The sequence below is a fragment of the Paroedura picta genome, chromosome 6 (assembly GCF_049243985.1).
Source record: "Paroedura picta isolate Pp20150507F chromosome 6, Ppicta_v3.0, whole genome shotgun sequence".
Lineage (NCBI taxonomy): Eukaryota > Metazoa > Chordata > Lepidosauria > Squamata > Gekkonidae > Paroedura > Paroedura picta.
Window position 1 is genome coordinate 58,460,440 of NC_135374.1, and position 16,105 is coordinate 58,476,544.

Here is a 16,105-nt window from a genome sequence, read left to right on the forward strand (position 1 = left end):
AGTTTCTCCAAAATTGGGGCAGAGGGTGGCAGTAGGGGAAAGTATGTTCAAGCGTAGGGCCCTGAACTGTGAGGTCCCACAGGGAGCCATTATTTCCCTGATGCTGTTCAGTTTGCATCACCTCACTAAGCTGATCTAGAGTTTTGGGCTGGTTTGTCATCATAGAATCATAGAATCATAGAGTTGGAAAGGGCCATACAGGCCATCTAGTATAACCCCCTGCTCTACACAGGATCAACCCTAAGCATCCTAAAGCATCCAAGAAAAGTGTGTATCCAACCTTTGCTTGAAGACTGCCAGTGAGGGGGAGTTCACCACCTCCTTAGGCAGCCTATTCCAATGCTGAACTACTCTGACTGTGAAAATTTTTTCCTGATATCTAGCCTATATCGTTGTACTTGAAGTTTAAACCCATTACTGCGTGTCCTCTCCTCTGCAGCCAACAGAAACAGCATCCTGCCCTCCTCCAAGTGACAACCTTTCAAATACTTAAAGAGGGCTATCATGCCCCCTCTCAACCTCCTTTTCTCCAGGCTGAACATTCCCAAGTCCCTCAACCTATCTTCATAGGGCTTGGTCCCTTGGCCCCAGAACATCTTCGTCGCTCTCCTCCGTACCCTTTCAATTTTATCTACGTCCTTCTTGAAGTGAGTCCTCCAGAACTGCACACAGTACTCCAGGTGTGGTCTGACCAGTGCCGTATACAATGGGACTATGACATCTTGTGATTTTGATGTGATGCCCCTGTTGATACAGCCCAAAATGGCATTTGCCTTTTTAACCGCTGCATCACACTGCCTGCTCATGTTTAGTTTACAATCCACAAGTACCCCAAGGTCTCGTTCACACACAGTGTTACCTAGAAGCGTATCCCCCATCCAGTAGGCATGCTTTTCATTTTTCTGACCCAGATGCATGACTTTACACTTATCTTTATTAAATTGCATCTTATTCTCATTTGCCCATTTTTCCATTGTGTTCAGATCTCGTTGAACTCTGTCTCTATCTTCCAGAGTATTTGCCAGTCCTCCCAATTTGGTGTCATCTGCAAACTTGATGAGTAGTCCCTCCACCCCCTCATCTAGATCATTAATAAGTATGTTAAAAAGTACCGGGCCGAGCACCGAGCCCTGAGGTACCCCCCTACTCACCTCTCTCCAGTCTGATGAAACACCATTGACAACAACTCTTTGAGTGCGGTTCACTAACCCAGTGGTCCCCAACCTTTTTATCACCAGGGACCACTCAACACTTGACAATTTTACTGAGGCGCGGGGGGGGTAGTTTACTCCTCTACTCTCAACCACTCCCCTAACGCTCTCTGACTCCGGTCGCTATGGTAATGTTTAAACATCCCTTCAAAATAAGATACAGACACGCCATAACAATGAACATAAGGAACATTTTATTTTCATGGAAATTTTAATTCATGACAATGACAAATCAATGGGAACCCTGAGCTTGTTTCTCTGCAACGGATAGTCCCATCTGGGAGTGATGGGAGACAATGACACCCAAAGTGTGTTGTAAAAATTGCTTTATGGGGTTTTAATGGGGATTTGCGATATTGTTACCCGCCACGAGCCGCAAGGGAGTGGCGGGCTATAAATCTAATGATAATAATAATAATAATAATAATAATAATAATAATAATAATAATAATAATAATAATAATAATAATAATAATAATAATAATAATAATAATAAAGAGCCAGCGGTGGGGGGGAGAAGGCGTCCTTGCGGCCCACCTCCAATTAGTCAACGGACCACATGTGGTCAGCGGCCCACAGGTTGGGGATCGCTACTCTAACCAATTCCCTATCCACTTAACTATCTGAAAATCCAAATTGCAGTCCTTCAACTTATCCATCAGAACATCATGGGGAACCTTATCAAAAGCTTTACTAAAATCCAAGTCAATGACATCAACTGAATTTCCATGATCCAGCAAACCTGTTGCTTGGTCAAAAAAGGAAAACAGGTTGGTCTGGCAGGACCTGTTGGAGACAAATCCATGCTGACTTCCTTGGATCACCAAATTGTCCTCCAGATGTTTGCAGATCGCTCCCTTTAATATCTGCTCCATTATCTTCCCCACAACAGAGGTCAGACTCACTGGTCTGTAGTTTCCCGGGTCATCCTTCCTCCCTTTTTTGAAGATCGGAATAACGTTTGCTCTCTTCCAGTCCTCCGGGACATCTCCAGTCCTTAAAGAGGTCACGAAGATGATGGACAAGGGCTGTGCAAGTTCTCTGAAAAGTTCTTTGAGCACTCTCGGGTGCATTTCATCTGGCCCAGGGGATTTGAACTCATCCAGTGCAGCGAAATGCCTCTCGACAACCTCTCTATCCATGTTAACCTGCCACCCAGACACTATCCTTTGGCTACTGCCATCTCTAGATGTGCCTTAACCCTTTGACCTGTGGGAAAAAGCAGATGTAAAATAGGCAATAAGCCTTTCTGCTTTCTCTGCATCTTCCGATAGAGTTTGTCCATCCACACCCAACAGTGGGCCTATTACCTCCTTTAATTTACGTTTGCTCCTCATAACTGAAAAATCTTTTCTTGTTACAATGGGCTTCCCTGGCCAATCTTAGCTCACTCTCAGCTTTGGCCTTTCTGATGATTGATCTACAGTGCCTAGTAACCTGTAGGTACTCTTCTTTAGAGCTCTGTCCTTCCCTCAATTTCCTTAACATTTTCCTTTTCTTTCTTAGTTCCTCTTGAAGTTCTCTGTTCATCCAAATAGGCTTCTTAGAGCTCCTGCAGTGTTTTCGTCTTTCTGGGATAGTCATTTGTTGAGCATGCAATAGCTCTTGTTTGAGTCCATGGTATGACACTCCATGGTATGACACTCATCATGTCTCTGAGTTTATTAAAGTTTGCCCTACGAAAATCCAACATCCGTGTCTGGCTACAAGCTTCCTTGGCTCCCCATCTCAAAAGGAATTCTATGAGGACATGGTCACTTCCCCCTAGGGTCCCCATCTCCTTTACCTCATCCACCAACTCTTGCTTGTTGGTCAGTATTAGTCCAGTATGGCTGAACCTCTTGTGGGTTCATCTACCATTTGATAAATGAAATTGTCAGCCAGGCAGGTCAGAAACTTGCATGACTGAGGACGCTTCACAGAGTTTGTTTCCCAGAACACATCTGGGAAATTGAAGTCACCCATGATGACAGGGTCCTGCCGCTTGGATATTTTCTCAAGCTGCTCACAAAGTGCAGCATCCACATCCTCTCGTTGGTCAGGCGGTCGGTAGCAGACACCAACGACCACACTGTTTGTTTTCCCCTCGCTTATTTTCACCCAGATGCTTTCCACTGTAAATATGCTCTCCTTCACTAGAATTTCCTGACAGGTAAGCCCTTTCCTCACATACAGTGCCACTCCTCCACCTCTTTGATCTATTCTGTTTTTTCTGAACAGTTCATATCCATCCACCATTACATTCCAGTCATGAGAATCATTCCACCAAGTTTCTGTGATGCCTACTAGATCATACCTTTCCATCAGCATGAGAAGTTCCAGCTCTTCCTTCTTATTGCCCATGCTTCAGGCGTTAGTATAAAGGCATCTGAATCCTTTTACTTTTGGTTCCCTATTAGCTGGCCTTGCCGGTTGGGCTGCCCCCGATCGTTCTCCTTCCTTACACTCCCTGATTCATCATCAGTATATGGATGACTGCCAGCTATTTCTGCTAATGGGTGATCATTCATGAACACCCCAGACAATCTGGCCAAGTGTCTGAAGGCCATAGTGGATTGGCTCAAGCAGAGTTGGCAGAAGTTGAATCCAGTCGAGACAGAGGTCCTTTGGCTGGGCTAGCATGTAGAGAAACATATGATAAAGCTCCCAGCACTTGATGGGGTGCAACTAACACTGTCACCTACTGTCAAAAATTTGGGCATGATTTTGGATTCCTCCTTATCAGTCCAAATCACAAAGACATTTTTTCATCTGCGCCAGGCAAGGCAGCTTGCAGGTTATTTCTTGGAGCTGGACCTACCAGAGTGATCCATGCAACAGTCATCTCTAGTTTAGACTTCTGCAACATACTCTACACAGGGCTGCCCTTGAGACTGCTCCAGAAACTCCAACTAGTTCAAAATACATCTGAATGAGCCCTGACAGGGGCTCAATGGAATGCACACCAGTGTTCGCTCGGTTGCATAGGCACCAGATTGGAGACCGAATCAGGTTCAAGGTGCTGGTGCTAACATTTTAAAACCCTAATTCAGGGGTAGTCAATGGACTACATTTCCCATGACCAGGGAATTGTAGTCCATGGACATCTGGAGGGCCGCAGTTTGACTACCCCTGCCCTAAATGGTTTGGGACAAGTGTACCTTCAGAACCACTTTTTTGCTTAATCCCCCCCCCCCATGAGCAACATTTGCTCAGGGTCCCCAGACCTACAGGGTGAAACTGGCCATGACCAGGGCCAGCGCTTTTTTGGCCCTGGCCCCAGCCTGGTGGAATGCTCTCCCTGCAGAGATTAGGTCCTTGTAGGACCTAAATCGGTTACATAGCACCTATAAGATGGAACTGTTCCACCGGGCTTGTGGTCGAAGCCTAAAATAATATCCAACAAGAAAGGCTTGACTCACTCCTGGGAGGATGAGGAGATGGAGAAGATCAGCTCCAAAAGACTCCCCTGTATAGGAATGTTAGTGGTGGGGCTTTAGTAACAACTGTAAATGTTTTTAGCTTCTATTGAGCGATATTGAAGGGCGAGATAGAAATAAACATTAATTATATCCTTATCCATGGATTCTCTATATATTTGTGAAACAGCCTGGGGGGTGGAATGTGCCTGGCTGTCCGAGTAATGCTGGCTGCACCCTGATTGGCCCTTTATTTCAAAAACATTTTACCCCAATAAGTAGCTTGATTTCTTCAGAATGGGGGAAAGAAGAACCAATGTCCTCCTTTGTATTCCAGTTGATAAATATTATTAATCCCCACTGAGCTTTCAGACAGCTAGAGCACTAGAGTCAGGCTAACCAGAGTACAACAAGACCTAATATTTTAGAAGGTGACTTCAGAAGTTCATGCATGTATAGCAAATGTACAGATACTGCATTGTATAAATGTTCAGTGTAGTAAGTGGTGTTCAGCCAAGACAGTTGTTAAATATTGCATGTCTCAGTGTTGTAGTCCAGGGGTACCTTTGAAATTTTAAGAGTTAGCTATTATTAAAGTTGCTGTCTCAGGAGATGGTCAAACCTCAAATGTTTACTTCTGGAGGCAGAACTAGGTACAATACCTTCCTTTTTACTTTGCAAAAGAACTGTAGTTGGGGAGTTAAAAAAAACAAAGGGAAGTCTTATGGAAGGAAGGGAGAAAGACGAGAGGGAGTAAAAAGAAGGAAAGACTCTGAAGAGGACTGATCTTATTTGTGGTGACTGCTGCTGTTGCATCCATGGAAAAGCATGTTATGTGAGGTCACCCAGTAAGAAGACCTGCCATCCAAAGGCCCTGGACACTGTCTGGGAAATTCAGCACGCAACATGATGCCCATGGGCCCCACATTAGGGAATCGTGTTGCAATCTGTATATGAAATCCTTGGAAACATGAAATAAAAACAGGCAAATGGTAGTCCATGTAAACTGAAACCTGAATAAAATTGTTCATCTAAGGTGCTATAGAAGTCCTGTTGATTTTCTGCAATAAAATAACATAGCTATCCCTCTGAAATTTTGAAGTAGGATTGCAGAAAGAAAGAGTCTGTCATTAATCCAAACTAGGCCTCCCTGCAGTTTGTTTGTTCTTTTAAAGCTAAACTTGGATTTCCAGCCTAATACTGAGTTTGGCTACTGGTGTGATAACAATGTCCTTTCACAGCAACACAGCAAGTTTTTAGTGTTGGGACAAATGAGCTTCAGTTAAAGGGTGTCTGTCATTCAAGCTGTGTACAGATTAGACTTGACCTGCACAAGGTTTGATTTTCAACTTTTCACCTTTAAGGCCACGCGTGGTCTGACCCAGTGGTCTGGGCCAGTATACCTGAGGGATCACCTTTCCACCTACACCCCTCAAAGAGTCTTGTGCTCTACCACATCCAACCTCCTGGTGGTCCCTGGCCCCAAGGAAGTCCACTTGACCTCAACCAGGGCCAGAGCTTTCTCCATCTTGGCCACTTGGTAGACCGAGCTGCCAGAGGAGATCAGGGCCCTGACGGAACTTGAGCAGTTCTGCAGGGCCTCCAAAAGGGAGCTCCTCTGCCAGGCATTTGGTTGAGGTCCCCGTTGGCCCCCAAGCCTCCCTCCTACTATGATTACTACAGATCCCCCCAACCCACTGGGCCTCTGTATGAGTTGAGCTTTTGCAGTTTACACTGTTTAATGATATTGTTATTATGTTAATGTTATTGTTGTTATCACCTTGTTATTACTAAAATGGAGTTACCTGTATTATTTCTTGTTTCATGTAAACCGTCCCGAGCCTTCGGGAAGGGCAGTATATAAATATAATAAATAAATAAATGTACAAAGGTTCAGGGTTGTTTAAACAGTGTTGCAACCTGTGCAAAGCATCTACAGTTCCCTAGTTTTCACAGCAGCAGTGTAAGATACTGTTAGGTATGTCTGTAGTGTATAAATTAAGTACATGTAGCTGCTCTGCACTGACTGCCGTCGTCTTTTCTTGTTACCCCAAGCCCATGCAAAGTGACACAGGAAGGTGTTTTGCCTTGCCCAGCTTCTAGTCAGATTGTAATGAGCGTTTAAATGATGTGGCTGGACAAGGGCTAGGCAAACACAAAAGGATCTTGCCACAGTTCAGAGAAGAAATATGGTTTGAATTGGAGTTTTGGCGCAGTCAGCAGCAAGGTGGAAGATGGGCATTTGTAGCATTTGATTGGACATTTCCCACAGTTTACATTTATTCATCAGACTTTTTTCTGTATGTCAATGAGTGCTATAATGTGAACCTATATAATATAGCAAATATGTAAAATATAGTAAATTGGCTCTGATATAAGTTGTTACTGTTTTTACTCTTGTTACATTGCTCAGTTTCATTGTACTCTTTTATTTGCAGGCAACGAATACTAAGTGAAAGTTGAGTGAACCATGGCTCAATTTCCAGCACCTTATGGAGGTAAGCATGAAGACATTTTTTAAAGCTTAGCTTTAATAAACTTTATTTCAAAAACATTTTACCCCAATAAGTAGCTTGATTTTAGGAATGAAAAAAATATTTCTATTAATATTGGTGTGCAGTTATAGCAGTGGGGAAAAGGTTTTAAGGCTTGTGTGAGGTGAAGTGTTCTTGGGTTGTTGTAGGATGAAGGAATAGCTGGAGCCAATCCATCAAGGACCACAGCCTCAGGACCTCATACATGATCTGTGGGCCAATCAGTCATATGAGAAAGTCAGAGAAGACGTATTAATGTAATAAACTCGTTTTCAACAGGGATCCACAAATTTTGTGTGTGCTTGGTAGCTAGCCTTTGTTTCTAGTAGTCATTGAGATTCTGCTTTCTTTCTGGCCACTCTGCAATGATACCACAAGTGTGTCCCTTTCATATCTGCTATTTGTTGAGGAAAATTTTCAGGTACTAAGTGGTGGCTGTTTTGTAACAGTCCCTTTCTCCAACCATATTGATGGCAGGGGATTCTGCCCAGTGATGTTTTGACAGAAGCAGTTTCTCTCTTCGTGTGCTGTTGACAGCTTTTTAAAAAATTAACTGGCTAGTTTAGTCTTATGCCAGAGGTGTCCCTGTTGGCCACCAAAATAAAGTGTATGGTTTCTACTAGTGATCTGGCACTTGCTGTCCTTTCAGCCAGCAAGCTCATGCCAGCAAGGCATTACCTATTTATATGGGTAGATCTACACAGACCTGTGTTCAGACCTCCACAGTTGCCTGTGCCTCTTGCAGAACTTCCAGAGTGCCTTGGATCGCGAAAAGCTGTCTAAGCTACTTTCTGAATGAGGAAAATGTTTTAGAATTGGATGGTGTTGTGAAATCTAAATAATAGACATTCTTCTGTAAATTTATTTATTTGCTTGTTTGTTTGTTTATTTGATTTATATACCGCCCTCCCATATGGATCAGGTGGTTTACATACAACATAATGAAGCTTAGTTTTATTTTCTCAATTTTTTTCAATACAATAGGCAACCTGGACATCTGGGCTATTACTGTGGATGAGAGAGCTAAGCACGATCAACAGTTTCACAGTTTGAAACCAGTATCTGGATTTATCACTGGTAATGCATTCTTTTATATAATGTCCATTCTCCAGCCAGGTAATTTGGTGCTTTCCTGGGGCAAGCAGCAATTGCCCTAGCATAGGTCATGTACCCCAGTGACAGAGTACTTGTGTTTTAAGGCTACAAAGTGGAGAAATCTAGACATGCTTGCAGTGAGCTTAGGACAATAGTGTAATCTTATTTCAAAGATGCCCACAATGGTAAAGAATTGAATAAGGCAATTGCTTTTGTGGCTCTGGGGTGATAAGAGGAGACAACATCCTAATCAGAGAAGGAGAGGCAAGATACCAGAGTGCTGCAGCTTGTCCCCTCAGGAAAATATGCAATACTGATGGGCAGCATGTAAGCTTTCCCCGCAGTACAAATAGCAGTTTTCTGGAGCTGTTCCAGGTTAGAAAGTGTATGTGCAGAGTTTAACATCCCCTCTTCATGGGGAATCAAGGGCACCACTTGCCTAAGAATTACGTTTCAGCACAAAATTCTTAGTGCCTGTCTGACTTTACAGGACCCAGGTTAAACTGCTAGAGTCTCAAAGTGTTCTGCATGTGGGACTTTGAATTGCATTTTTTAAAAGGTTTTGTATGATTCTACAGGGAATGGGCTTAAAAACTGTCCCACCTCTGTACCCCAGAAGTAGGATTTGTACAGAGCGATGTGTGAAACTTTAAAATATTAATGTTAGCAACTACTCATGTCAATGAGCAGCCTGCCTTCTTTTTTTGTCTTGCAGTGCGGGTGTGTCTTTGTGTCTTAATGCTATCTATAAGGCAGCCTTTCTCAACCTTTGAGGTACTCCAGAAGTGGTACAATCGTACAGAATATGGTTGGGAAGCATAGCTGTGTACATGCCCACATGGGACCCTTCCTCTTCCCACCCCCTCCAGGCCCATCACTGACCATTTTGGTGGTGGGGGGGGGCAAGTCAATATGGCCTATATATGGTCATATCACCCAATAAATGTTTAACAAAATTTAAAAAATATATTAAAATTAATTAACTCCCACTGATTTAGGAAACCCTTTCAGGGCTTTCAAGAAACCCCAGGGTTTCATGAAAGGCCTGCTATAAGGCCAGGCCAGGAGTAAGCCCTGCCAAATCCCATGTGTGCAGTTCTGCCAACTATAACTTCAGAACTGCTTAAATACATACCAAGACTTACAGACAGAACCACTGATAAAATAAATCTGCATTGATTATTTGTTTTTCCCCTTAATAATGTAGCTTGATATCTTGTATGCACTGAATAAAGAATCATTGGTATATATCCTGAAGGCTATCTCTGTCACTAGCATTTGTGTGTTGCTTCAGTAATTACTGGGAAGCATAGAGGTAGCATGAGCGGCAGAAGCAGGAAATAATAATAAGATGAGTTGGTTCTTATATGCTGCTTTTCACTACCCAAAGGAGTCTCAAAGTGGTTTACAGTCGCCTTCCCTTTCCTCTCCCCACAACAGGTACCCTGTGAGGTGGGTAGCCCTGAAAGAGCCCTGATATTCCTGCTTGCTTAAAGTAGTTTTCTCAGTGCTGTGACAAGCCCAAGGTCACCCAGCTGGTTGCATGTGGGGGAGGAGCAGGGAATCAAACCCGGCTCGCTAGATTAGAAGTCCACACTCCTAACCACTACACCAAACTAGCTCTCTAACGTTATTAATTTATGGGTTGTAGGAACAATTTCAGAAGCTGGGGCCACTGATTGCCCCAGGTAAAAGCATCAAAGAACTTTATTCCCTGTCAGGTTTACTTCAGCTAGTTTTGGTGTCGAAGCAGGGTTTCTTAAAAAACAAAACAAAACTTTATAAACTAGCATGGATGTCAAAATCATTGTTGATAATCTCTGCTTCATAAGTCCTGTTCTTTGAGATCAGATAGGAGCCATAAGAGAAGAGGGCCTTCTCTGTAGTGGTGCCCTTATGCCTTTCTACCTGCTTTTAAGTGTTAGGCACTAAGTAAAGAATTCCTTGTTCTCTTGGTAGTATTTTAAAGATTTCAGTATTGCAGGTCTGCTGATTGCTCTACTGATTTTAAATGTTCTTTTTTAGGATTTTAAACTTGTTTTGCAATTGCATTTTTATTTTATTTCTGATATAGTTATCAAGTTTTATTTGTAATTATGCTGTTGTAAGCTGCCTTGACCCTTGGGAGATGGCCTAAAATAAGTTAAATGAAACGGGTCTATACTACTTTTATTTGAAAATGACCTAGTCATCTGTTCACATGAAGCACTAAAGTATTAGATATTTGATTGGGTGATTAGGAAACTGAGGAAAGGTGAAGGGGTGTAAGCACACAAATAGAAATTTCTTCCTGGAATTTAACAAGTTTATATGTTGCCTTATTCCTTGGTCCTGTGCCTGTTTATCAACATCTTTGGCTGATAGCAGTGTTGAATTTACATGTGCCTTAAAAATACACGGAAATTTGTCATTTAATTATTGATGAGGATACATCCTCTGGAGAAAGTATTTTGCTTCCTTGATTTGAAGGCATACATCCCAATAAATTGAAGCCATGAAAATAACTAGACAGCAGGAACCATATGTTTCCCTAATACAGTGTCAGTTTCCTACTAAAACACAGGCATTTCAGTTTGTAGTCATGCATATTTCTGATGTTCCTGTTCTTCCAGAAAAATATTTAAGAGGTGCATTGGTAGTAATACCTCGTTAATATAATTTTTTTATTTATTCTGGATGCATGATTTTGTTCTTTTAGGCCCAAGATGCATGTTACATTTTACATTTGATTGCCAGAGGGCAGCCATTCAGCAGCTGCAAGTTTTTCATAGCAGCTCAAATTAGAAATGCTGCAAGGGCCTGATTCTGGTTAGAACACTAGCGTGGACGGAAGAGTGGTTCCTGTTTTTCCAATCCAGGATGACTCTGGGAGGGCTGCATGTGCACTGAATATTTGCACATGTCTCCCCCCCCCCCCATGAGTTGAATAACATTCCCTGAGCCATTTCAGGTTAGGAAAATGGTGTGTGGGGGAGGGAAGAAGAAGATGAGTTGGTTTTTATACCCCACTTTTCACTGTGTGAAGGAGTCTCAAAGCAGCTTGCAATCGCTTTCCCTTCCTCTCCCCACAACTGATACCCTGTGAAATAGGTGAGGTTGAGAGAGCCCTGATATTACTGCTTGGTGAGAACAATTTTATCACTTCTATGGTGAGCCCAAGGTCACCCAGTTGGTTGCATGTGGGGGAGCAGGAAATCAAACCCAGCTCACCAGATTAGAAGCCACCATTCTTAACCATTATACCACGCTGACTTTCATTCGTTCCCCATTCTTTCCTCAAGTTTTGTTTCGTCCCTCAGTCAGATTTCTGTGATGTTTCTAAATTTAGTCCCTTTTGGAACCACCTGTTAAATATTGTGTGTAATTTAGCCCTAAGAGATTGGTCTGTGAACTAGCAAGTTACCAGTTCTTACCTTGCCTCCAGCAGGAACACACTTTAAGGTGGCATCGTTCCTCCCACTGTCTGCCAGATAGGGGTAATAATACTGACTTACATACAAAGTTATTGAAAAGATTTTTCAAAAAATGTATGTGATGCACTTTAAACTCTAAACACTTGATATAAGTACTTATTGTTAGCCAGTTCTTTATGGCTCTTACTTGAAATAACAGCCTCCTTCTTTACAGGGGATCAAGCTAGGAACTTTTTTTTCCAGTCTGGGTTACCTCAACCAGTTTTGGCACAGATATGGTAAGTTTTTTAAATTAAAATTTGTGAAAATACAAGCCTTTTCTGCAGCCAAAACCAACAGTCTCTTGTGATGCATTTGTCTTTAAGGTGCCACAAGCCCTTTTACTGTTGTAGAACTGTCAGTAAGTTTCTGTATTCTGCATAATTCTTTACTGGCCTTTATGGGATTTGTGGCTGGCAAGCACATAATCCAGTAAGAAGTGTTTTATGTAGGCTTTCAAATAAAGCTCTAATGCTTCTGAAGGCAGTAACCAGATTGAGGTAGGGATGAGTTTTGCTATACTCACGCTGAAAATTGGAAAGAAAGAAGGACAAGTAACCCATATTATACTTTTCTTTTTCTGTGAAATTTATCCCTGTTTGTACTAAATTTGTTGTCATATAATTTTTTTTTTGTTTTTTGTATGACCGAGATTTCTGGCCACAGCGATAAATGTATCACTGACATCAGTTTTATGATGGTCAGCATTTTAAGTGGGGTAGGGAATAATACAGACTTCCGAGGGGGTTCCGTTGTATTGGTTTTGTGCATCACAAAAATTGCTAAAAAGAAAGTAGTATGTTTCTCTTCTGGATATAAAGTGTCATTTGATTAATGATAACCCATCATTAACTGACACTTGGCAGCAATAACAATCTACAGATTATGTTACAAACTCTTACTGGTACATATGTTATGCATTTTCATATGGCTGATAAATTATCTGACATATCTGAAATGGTAATCAGAATGTTGACATTACTTCTCATCTTATCACCAATTTCATTCAGATTTGAGTTAAATTTTATACAGTTTAAAATAATTTCATTCAATGGCTTTCATGCAGTCAATGTAATAGTAATTTCTCAGATTTCATAGGGCTACAGAAGCTCTTAAATGCTTTCAGATTGGACATGATACAGACACTCTGCTCATCAGATACAGACACTCAGTCTGCCTTAAATTTAAATGGTTTTTCCTCCAAAGGAACAGTTCATTAGGTTGGAAGAAGGCATCGGACTTCGACGAACAGAGTGGCTGAATCCATCCCAGGTTGTTGAACAGCCTGAAAGTTATGTTTCAGAGATTAAAGATAAGTGCTTTTTAGGAAGTCTGTGTTAGGGTTAAGAGGTATTATATATATGCTGGTTTAATCTATCAAGAATGAAAGGCCAATTTACATAATTGATTTAAATCAACATTTTTCATTTATTCATTTATGTCAGCTAAAGCTACCAAAGCTGTGTCCACCCCATAGCCTGGTTTAAAACCATACTGAAAAGTTGCTTTATCTAGGAAAGGCAGATTCGAGACACGGCAATAATTGGCTATATCATTTTTTCTATAGAGATTTTTTTTAAATATTTTTTTTAAACTGTATAAGTTTGATTGGTTGAGGGAAGGTGCCCTGAGTTAGTGATTGATTTATAATCTAAGAATTCATTGGCATTATTTTTACATGATTTTAAAAACCAGCATGAGAAAAGGGTTCTGGCCCTTTACCAGACCCAAAAGTTTGTCAGCATGCATAATGCAAAAGTGGTCCTTCTGTAAATCTGTGTTACGGTCAGCATCATCAGACTATATATTTGGTATTTTATAAGCAAAAAAATTGCAAAGGAATTACTTGTTCCTAATACAAGGAATTTTAGGAATCAGTAGATGCTTGTTACCTTAAACAGCTGGGATGATTGTGAACTAGCTGATACAACAATAACATAGAAGTAATGTTTCTTAGCTGCTGTCACTGCCACTCCATAGGTTTTACAGTGAGCTCTATAACATGATATGTCAGAATCAGTATGTTCTCCTAGCTTATTTACTTACGGATAAACACTTAAAACAATTAGTAAATCTAGCATAAATTTGTCAAGTGTATATGATACATCTGAGACAGGTTTATTGTCTCTGCTGTATAATAAAACTTACAAAAGCTGTCCAAGATGACACTCACCCATACAAAAATAAAGCATTGAAATGTATCTAGATGAAAGTGAATTCCTTAAACTTTTAAACTGCATAAAATAAAATATATATAGCAGAAAATACATGAGCCAAATTTATTTGAAACAGTTAAAAAACATCTCAAAAATAAATTGAAATTGACTAAAATGAGGTTTAGTAACAAATAAGGAATACCATAAGTTTGCAGATGACGCCAAATTAGGAGGACTGGCAAATTCTCCAGAAGATAGAGACAGAGTTCAACGAGATCTGAATACAATGGAAAAATGGGCAAATGAGAACAAGATGCAATTTAATCAAGATAAGTGTAAAGTTCTGCATCTGGGTCAGAAAAATGAAAAGCATACCTACTGGATGGGGGATACGCTTCTAGGTAACACTGTGTGTGAACAAGACCTTGGGGTACTTGTGGATTGTAAACTAAACATGAGCAGGCAGTGTGATGCAGCAGTAAAAAAGGCAAATGCCATTTTGGGCTGTATCAACATGAGCAACACATTAAAATCACAAGATGTCATAGTCCCATTGTATACGGCACTGGTCAGACCTCACCTGGAGTACTGTGTGCAGTTCTGGAGGCCTCACTTCAAGAAGGACATAGATAAAACTGAAAGGGTACAGAGGAGAGCGACGAGGATGATCTGGGGCCAAGGGACCAAGCCCTATAAAGATAGGTTGAGGGACTTGGGAATGTTCAGCCTGGAGAAAAGGAGGTTGAGAGGGGACATGATAGCCCTCTTTTAAGTATTTGAAAGGTTGTCATTTGGAGGAGGGCAGGATGCTGTTCCCATTGGCTGCAGAGGAAAGGACACGCAGTAATGGGTTAAAACTACAAGTACAACGATATAGGCTAGATATCAGGGGAAAAAATTTCACAGAGTAGTTCAGCATTGGAATAGGCTGCCTAAGGAGGTGGTGAGCTCCCCCTCACTGGCAGTCTTCAAGCAAAGGTTGGATGCACACTTTTCTTGGATGCTTTGGGCTGATCCTGCGTTGAGCAGGGGGTTGGACTAGATGGCCTGTATGGCCTCTTCCAACTCTATGATTCTATGATTCTATGATTCTATAAAGAGCCTCTTGTGGCGCAGAGTGGTAAGGCAGCAGACAGGCAGTCTGAAAGCTCTGCCCATGAGGCTGGGAGTTCAATCCCAGCAGCGGGCTCAAGGTTGACTCAGCCTTCCATCCTTCCAAGGTCGGTAAAATGAGTACCCAGCTTGGTGGGGGGTAAACGGTAATGACTGGGGAAGGCACTGGCAAACCACCCCGTATTGAGTCTGCTATGAAAACGCTAGAGGGCGTCACCCCAAGGGTCAGACATGGCTTGGTGCTTGCACAGGGGATACCTTTACCTTAAGGAATACCATAACTATACCAGAAGCTAATTGAAACAAAAATGTCTTCATTTGGAATCTAAATGACAACAAAGACAACAGTCTTAGGGGAGACTGTTTTAAAGATGCTCCTCAGGGTTTTCTTGCTAGTCCTGAGTTATAATTAAAATATAAAAATAATAGATTTGCAGAAGTAGCTTTTTTGGAGACATAAATGTAGGAAATGTTAGCATTCAGTGGACTTTAATCTCAGATTTTGTATAGCTCTAGGCATGTGCAGAGCATCTTATTTGTTTCTTGAGAAACTTATATGCAGGTCAAGAAGCAACAGTGAGAACTGAGCATGGAATCACTGATTGGTTCAAAATTGAGAAAGGAGTTTGGCAAGGCTGTATACTGTCGCCTTGCCTATTTAACTTATATGCGGAATACATCATGAGAAAGGCGGGATTAGAGGAGTCACAAATTGGGATCAAGATTGCAGGGAGAAATATCAACAACCTCAGATATGCAGAAAGTAAAGAGGAACTAAAGAGCCTGTTGATGCGGGTGAAGGAGGAGAGTGCAAAAGTTGGCCTGAAACTCAACATCAAGAGAACAAAGATCATGGCATCCGGCCCTCTCAATTCCTGGCAAATAAACGGTCATGACTGGGGAAGGCACTGGCAAACCGTATTGAGTCTGCCATGAAAACGCTAGAGGGCGTCACCCCAAGGGTCAGACATGACTCGGTGCTTGCACAGGGGATACCTTTACCTTTACCTAGATGGAGAAGAAATGGAAATAGTGACAGATTTTATTTTCCTGGGCTCCAAGATCACTGCAGATGGGGACTGCGGCAAAGAAATTAAAAGACGCTTGCTCCTGGGGAGGAAAGCTATGGCAAATGTAGACAGCATC

At 41.7% G+C, this 16,105-nt stretch overlaps 1 protein-coding gene across 5 annotated transcripts in view; it reads left to right on the plus strand.

Annotated features, from left to right (window-relative positions):
* The window catches only part of ITSN1 (intersectin 1), a 120,908-nt gene that overhangs the window by 15,130 nt on the left and 89,673 nt on the right, over window positions 1-16,105 (plus strand). For 3 of the 5 annotated variants that reach the window (XM_077342609.1, XM_077342608.1, XM_077342612.1), the window contains exons 2-4: window positions 7,048-7,107; window positions 8,128-8,220; window positions 11,866-11,929. In XM_077342609.1, coding sequence (XP_077198724.1) covers window positions 7,080-7,107; window positions 8,128-8,220; window positions 11,866-11,929 — 185 coding nt within the window. In that variant the 5' untranslated portion in view covers window positions 7,048-7,079. Of the gene's footprint in view, window positions 1-7,041; window positions 7,108-8,126; window positions 8,221-11,865; window positions 11,930-12,896; window positions 12,963-16,105 lie in introns of those variants that run through there. The other 2 variants (XM_077342611.1, XM_077342610.1) reach the window with 2 other exon arrangements.